Source organism: Ailuropoda melanoleuca, chromosome 17 (genome assembly GCF_002007445.2).
Source record: "Ailuropoda melanoleuca isolate Jingjing chromosome 17, ASM200744v2, whole genome shotgun sequence".
NCBI lineage: Eukaryota > Metazoa > Chordata > Mammalia > Carnivora > Ursidae > Ailuropoda > Ailuropoda melanoleuca.
In genome coordinates, this window is record NC_048234.1 from 1,643,576 (window position 1) to 1,650,439 (window position 6,864).

At 57.0% G+C, this 6,864-nt stretch overlaps 3 protein-coding genes across 3 annotated transcripts in view; 1 reads left to right on the top strand and 2 right to left on the bottom strand.

Annotated features, from left to right (window-relative positions):
* The window catches only part of PFN1 (profilin 1), a 2,644-nt gene extending 866 nt beyond the window's left edge, over nucleotides 1–1,778 (top strand). The window contains exons 2-3 of the mRNA XM_034647122.1: nucleotides 643–835; nucleotides 1,435–1,778. Coding sequence (XP_034503013.1) covers nucleotides 643–835; nucleotides 1,435–1,532 — 291 coding nt within the window. The 3' untranslated portion in view covers nucleotides 1,533–1,778. The remainder of the gene's footprint in view (nucleotides 1–642; nucleotides 836–1,434) is intronic.
* Nucleotides 1,779–2,265: 487 nt separating this feature from the next.
* Nucleotides 2,266–6,864, bottom strand: RNF167 (ring finger protein 167). Its single transcript, XM_011237028.3, has 10 exons — nucleotides 6,767–6,864; nucleotides 6,131–6,630; nucleotides 5,968–6,048; nucleotides 4,592–4,717; nucleotides 4,396–4,483; nucleotides 4,108–4,198; nucleotides 3,792–3,897; nucleotides 3,550–3,643; nucleotides 2,854–2,934; nucleotides 2,266–2,770 (listed from the first exon to the last, which is right to left on the bottom strand). The coding sequence occupies exons 2-10, from the start codon at nucleotides 6,212–6,214 to the stop codon at nucleotides 2,469–2,471; spliced, it is 1,053 nt and encodes a 350-aa protein (XP_011235330.1). The 5' UTR covers nucleotides 6,215–6,630; nucleotides 6,767–6,864; the 3' UTR covers nucleotides 2,266–2,468.
* Nucleotides 6,609–6,864, bottom strand: part of LOC100467120 (glycoprotein Ib platelet subunit alpha) — a 7,725-nt gene continuing 7,469 nt past the window's right edge. The window contains exon 3 of the mRNA XM_034647265.1: nucleotides 6,609–6,630. Within this exon, the coding sequence (XP_034503156.1) occupies nucleotides 6,609–6,630 (22 nt within the window). The remainder of the gene's footprint in view (nucleotides 6,631–6,864) is intronic.

The window sequence follows — 6,864 nt, forward strand, 5'->3', positions numbered from 1 at the left end:
TTGGGGTGTTAGGGGGAGGGGGGGAGAGGTTCCCTGGGGTATCTAGACGTGAGGGCTGGGTGGCCGGCTCTGGCCCCGCGCCCCCTTCCCAAGTTTTCCAACTTCCCCGGAAAGCCCCCAGGGATCTGCTTCCTCTTCTCGGGGCACAGCTACCTGGACCCAGATCCTAAGCCACTTAGAGACCCAGGCGTCCGGGCCCCTAACAACTCCTGCAGATCCTTTGACCAAATAAGGGCAAAGTTGCTTCTCCTCTTCGCCCGCCCCCTCCCTTCCCCTCTTCGCTTCTGCTTTTCCTGAAGGAGAGTGGTGTGTATCCAGAGGCTCCCCATTCCATGCCACGCCACTCTCCTCCCTGCCTTTTGGCTTCCTTTATTTCTTGGGTTTGCTTTCCCTAGTAAATGAGATCGAAGTGTCCAGACGAACATGGAGTCCCTTTCTAAGACCATTTTTTAGGTTTGAGGACTGTGATCTTGTGCCCAATCTTTCAGCAAGTCCCCTTAAGAGTTTCTCAAGCCCCATAGCTGTGCACAGAGCAGAGGACATACACCCCTTCTGGGGGGAGGTGTGGAGGGCAGGTGGGTCCTTGAAGCAGGCGGGAGCCTCTGTGTACTAACTTTGATGGCTGCTCCGTTCCCCTTCTAGCCAGCTGAGGTTGGTGTCCTTGTTGGCAAAGACCGGTCAAGTTTTTTCGTGAACGGGCTGACACTTGGGGGCCAGAAATGTTCTGTTATCCGGGATTCACTGCTGCAGGACGGGGAGTTTACCATGGATCTTCGTACCAAGAGCACCGGTGGCGCTCCCACTTTCAACATCACTGTCACCATGACTGCCAAGAGTGAGTTTCCAACTCTTAACCTTCTCTCCAGCTCTGAGATCCCTCGTGCACCTCCCATTCGTCTTTTGGGTTCTTTCCGTGTGTGGTTCCCCAGTACGAGGGGGTCACAGCAGCCTGCTGGATGCTGGGGCTCTGCATAATTCCTCCAGTTCTCGGTTCCTCCTCTCGTGACACAAAGAGGTCGAACTGTATTACCTCTTAAGTTCCTTCCTGTCCTGAGCCTTTTCAGAGCGGAAACCCTATTTTCTTGGGAGAGGTGGACTGGTGGTCAGAAGTTGGCACTCGGCTGTCTTTTGAACTCTTTTGTTAAAATGTGGGGTGGCAGGCTCCACCATGGTTCCTTATAGCCTGAATTGCAGTCACCAGTCGGCCAGGCTTTGGGCCCTCAATTTTAGTGTAGCCCTCTCCAGCTTGAAGCTTGATTTCCCCCTCTTGAAAAGCTCTATTGTTTCAGAGTGACTGACAGCCTGCCTGTGTGTGGGGGGGGGTTGGGAGAGAGGAGGTTGGGTTACAGCCCCCAGGGCTGGACAGCTGCTCAGCAGCTGGCAGGGGGTGGAATTGTGACACCTGGGTCCTAGCCTCCTTTCTCTTTCCTCCAGCGCTAGTCCTGCTGATGGGCAAAGAAGGTGTCCACGGTGGTATGATCAACAAGAAATGTTATGAAATGGCCTCCCACCTGCGGCGTTCCCAGTACTGACCTCGTCCGTCCCTTCCCCCCACCACTCCCCACGGCTTTTGCACCCCTCTCCTTCCCAGACACACACCATTTTTATTTTTTGGGCCATTACCCCACACCCCTTATTGCTGCCAAAACCACATGGGCTGGGGGCTGGGGCTGGATGGACAGACACCTCCCCCTACCCAAACCCCTCCTGTGTGTGGTTGGAAAACTTTTTTGTTTTTTGGGTTTTTTTTTTCTGAATAAAAAAGATTCTACTAACAAGGTGCTGTGTGGTTTGGCCTGGGTGTCAGGATGGACAGTCCCTGGGACCTGCCTCCTTTATCTTGGCTTTGGGTTAGAAGAGGGTCCAGTGCACTATGGCGTCAAGGAATTTGTGCTTCCTCGATTCCCGTGCTGGGGTAAGCACCTGCCTGAGGCCCACCTGGCCAGGTGGCCCAGCCCTTCCACCGTGGCATTTCCAGCCTGAGGTCCTCAGGAGCTAGCTGAATTGGTAGATAATGGGAGAGTCGCCTGGACCCAAAAATGGGTCCAGGCCTGCGGGCAAGGCGGGCCGGATTGAGTCATCCCTGTGTGGGTGGGGCTCCCCCTCTCTTGAGTCACGGTAAACGCCTGCCCCTGCCGGGGCTGTCCCCATAGCTACAGGTTATTCTCTCCCAGCACTCCCCTGCCCCTTTATGGCAAAAAAAGGGGGGGGCAATTCCCCAAAAGGATAAGAAGTTCACCTGTGTGAGAATGACCTCACCCTTCCTTAGTTCACAAAAACAATTTTATTAACCCAGTAAGTGAAGACCCAGTCCCTTTCCACCCCCAACCCCCTCAAAAGGATGGGGTTAGGGAAGGGAGAAACCAGGGGTGGAAATGTCCCCCATCCCTCAACACAGAAGACTGGAGAGAGGACATGGGGCTGTGCAAATAGGTCACAGGAGGTGCATGTGGGGGATAAGGGGACTGTCAGACCAGGACAGCAGCTGAAGAGGAAGTGGGGGAGGGTGGGGGATCTGTCGAAGACCCTGGGAAAATAAGAGGGGTTGGAGCTAGGGAGCCAAAGGAGGTGGCAAGTGTGGGGCTGGAGCTCAGAAGTGGGGTCCGTTCTGAGGCAGGTTGGTCCCTTGGCTCCCCTTCCTCATCACCCTCTTGCCCCTGAGTTTCGTCCTCATCCTCATCCCCGGGACCCCGGTGGACAGGCTGCTTGCAGATGGGACAGGTCTTCCGGGTCTGGGTGAGCCAGGGGTCCACGCAGCGGCTGTGGTAGGCTGCAAGACACAGGAGGTGAGGCACCTGGCGCCCGTGGGGGTGGGGAGACTGGGGGTGGGGGTGCAGGAAGTGAGGGCCTCACCGTGAGCACAGGGGAGTACTCTCAGCTTGTCCCCATCCTCATACTCATCCAGGCAGATGGCACACACATCATACTGGTCGCCTGGAGCAGGAAGAAAGACCTTTCACTGAGCCATCCTGGACCAAGGCCCCCAAGAACTTTGGGAGGCCTGTGGTGGAGCTGAACCCTGCCAGTTTTGCTCCCTGGCTATAAGGAGCCAGTACAAGTGCTGAGAACAGGCAGGGTGAGGCCAGAGTAGGACATGAAGAATCTGGGGTTAGGAGGGAAGTGGGTTTCTGGTGGGGAGGTATAAGGGTGCGGAGATAGGCAGTGGGAGGAGCGGAAGTGGGGGCAGGGCTTCTGCTGTAGCCTTATTTGGGCACTGGAGGCTCCAGGGCCTAGAGACCCAACCCCTCCTTACCTGTTCCTTCCTCCTCACACCAACTCCTCCCCGCTCCTTCCATTGCTCTGCTCTCTTAACTCCCTCATGGGCAAGGTCGGTCCTCCATCTCTTCCCCCCAACTCTTCCACTTAGCCATCTGTGCTTTCCACCCCCTGCTCCGTTCCTGTCCTGACCTCACCGTGCATGTGGGCGAAGAGAAGGAAAGCTGGCAGCCCAGGCTGCCACCTGACACCTCTGCCCCTTGTCTCCTGAGCTCCAACTCCTTGAGCACAGGTGAGCTGTGGAAAGGCCCCTACTCTCCCCACGACCCTCACCCTTCTGATAGTCATGTGTAGGGATCTGTTTTAGTTGGTCTTTGGTCAGTCGATTCCGCTGGAGCCGCTTCCGGTGCTGGATACAACGGACTACCTGGGGAAAGGGGCCGTGAACGGATCCGATTTAGGGAACAAAACTGGGCAAATCCAGTACAACACCCCCTTGCCCCACCTCGCACGCACCGACCTAGTCTGGCTTTAAAGGCCTCAGCTCTTCCCATCACCCTCCCTGAGCTACTCACCATCACAGCTGCCATGGCCAGAACCAGCAGGCCCACGATGCCTGTGAAGGGGATGACGTAATACCCCAGAGGGAAGCTACTGTCTGGGACCAGAAGCACCCGAGCCCTGGGAAAAGGAGACCAGATCAGAGGAGCAGGAAAGGCAAGGGGACAAAGTAGGTGGTGCTGGATGGGCCCACGGGTGGGGAAGGAGGTGGGAGGAAAGGCTAGAAGCAGAGTGAGAAGGACCTGAGGCCGAATGGCCGGGGCACGGAGGCGTGGGCTCCAGGCTGGCATGGAAGGACTGAAGGCAGTGGGAAGGAGAGACGTGTCCTACCCCTTCTCGTAGACAAAGAGGGCACGCAGGTACTCGGAGCTCCTCTCCCCAATAAACACAGATGGGATCCAGATCTGCTGCTGGATTTCCTCTGCGGGGATCAGTGCATGACGCTGCAGACCTGACCCCCCACTCAGCCCCTTCCTAACTCCGGCACGCGGCTCTCCTGCTGCATCCCACCTCAAGGACTCTCTTGTTTTCCCTAAGCTCTCAGCCACACACAGCCCCAGCCCCGATCTCAGTCTGAGCTCTACCGAAAACCCGACTGTCCCGATGCCCTGACCTTACCGCTGTTCCACACCATGTTGAGAAGCTCGTCGGAGTTCACGTTGTGCACCACAGCTGCGCCATACCCTGCCTTCTGAGCATTCAGGACCTAGGGGGACAAGGTAGGGGATAAGGGTCCATCGTGGCCCTTGCCTCCCTTCATTCCGGTGCCTTTTGTCACCCTCAGCTTCCCAGCTCCCACTCCACATTCAGCAACCTTGAGGTCAAAGTTGCAGTCGAATCTTCGAAGCAGTGCAATAAAGACTGACCCATTGACCGGGGCTGGGGGCGGAGGGGCAATGGGGCTGCAGGCATTGGCTGGGTGAGCCTCCACAAGGAAGCCCTGGGGAGAGAAGCAAACAAGAGTTGGATTTCACCTCCTTAGGTTGTGCTCCCCACAGGGGCCCACCAAGCATACTGGCTCCCCCACGCTGCACACACTGTCCCTCACTTCCTCACCCTGAGCATCCCCCCCGAGGCAGAAGTCCACCTCCTGAAGTGTCAAGGACATCAAACAATACCCCTGGGCCAGACCTCCCATCATCCCTCTCCCTGTCCCAGAAGGGCTTATACCCCACACTCCAAGCTAATTCAAATTCTTCTGCCTTCCAGTTTCCCAGATCAGAAACTAACTCTCCACCCAGCCGAGTCACTCCCTCCCAAGCTCCGTGTCCCATCCCCGTCTCCAGCACACACTCCCACAAAACATACTCCCCCGTTGAGAAAATGACAAGAGGCCCAAAATGGAGTCACTTGTGCTAAGCCCCACAGCACCAAACCAAGACTGACTCCCTAACTAAATTAGTTCCAGCCTCCCCCCAGGAATGGAACTGGAAACCAGTCCATCTGGAATGAGCCGTTCAGAAGTCAGAAGTCATCTGCCCCACACTCCCCTGCCGCCCTTTGAAGACAGATGATCTTGCCACAGTCAGCTCTACGGCTAGCATGACTTACTTGTCCTGACACCTTGTGCCTACCAAAGTCTCATTTCTGCACAGTTCTTCCAAGCTCCTTCCCATCTGCTAGATGGGATGCTGCCCGATTCATGAACTGTTGACTAAAGCCAATAAGACCTTGAAAATTCCCACACTTAACATTTTATTTTTAACCACGTTCAGTGATCCAACCACCCATCTAAGAAACAACTACACTGACACCTACAGCCAGACTGAGTGCTTGCTAGACGGACGTCTTTACAATGAAATACTCCAAAACTGCTTATGTAACTCGATTCTCGCAATAACGCTGAGAAAATTTCTCTCATCCCACTTTACAGGAAAGCAAACTAAGCTGCAGGGAGGTAATTAACTCGCCCAACGTCATAAAACCCCAGAACCGGCCCCAGAGACCCTGCTGGTAAGCGGCACTTTGCCCCGCTATCATCTTCGTCTCCTTCCAGCGCCCCTCCAAGAGGACTCAGAGTTCCAGCAAGAGACTTTATGTCTTCTCCCTCCAGATTCTAAATCCCACCCTAGACATGCTCCTGCGCGTGGTTCCGAACCTGCCTCCAGCTTCACGCAAGGGCAAGGCTCCTCAGCTCCCTCCCCAGAAGAGAGAGGCTCTAGGGAAACGGACAAAAGGGAAGGGAATCACCTGCAGTCCCTCCTGGCTCAGGGCAGCCCCAAAGAGAGCTGGCAGGTCTGCAAAGTCCATGCTGGCATTGTGGTCCGAGGTCTGCGGACGAGAGAGCCCGTGTTCCCGGGGCGCCTGCAACCCCGTCCTCCAGCACCCTTCCCCCACCCGCCCCTCGACTCACCGCTCGGATGAGCCCCCGCGCGGGGGACGCTCCCCACAGCACGGCGGCCACAACCACAGGAAGTGGGAAGGCCGCGGGGTGCATGGCAACGGGCGGGGAGAGACTTGGGAGGCCGCGTCCCGGTAGCAGGAGCAGAAGCGATGCTCTGCGCCCTCTCCGCCCCTCCTTCAGGATCCCAGGGGTCCAACCACCCCCAGGCCCCACTTCCCAGCTACATGGGGGCGCGGGGGAGGCACCCCGAGTCCGGGAGTGGGGCACCCAACCCGGTTAGTGGAGCAGGGAGGGAAGCACTAAATGTATCCTTCTCGGGTACGGGTACAAAACAGGGATGGGGGACGGAGGCAAGCACAGGTGACAGAAAAACTTCGGCCAGGGTGGGGGCGATCGAGGCGGGACTTCCGGGCAGGTGAGCTGTCTTCCTCGCTGCTGGGAAAGGGCTTCCGGGAAGCAAAGTCAGGCCGCCTCCAGCATTGGCCGCTCACGAGGAAGGACTTCCGGTCCTAAAAGGCCCGTTAAAACAAAGGTTAGGGGCGAAGGAAGTGCCTTTGCAGATGCAGCGAGCGCCGAAGCCCCAGAAGACGATCTAGTCGTTCCCCCTGTCATGCCCCGGATCTCGGAACTGCCCGATTTACAAACCTCTCCACCCTCTCTGGCCGCCGCCGCGGCTGCCGTATCTTCAGGTCTCGCGAGAATCCTCCCCACACTTTCCCTCCCACCAGCCGAACGCTTGCTTC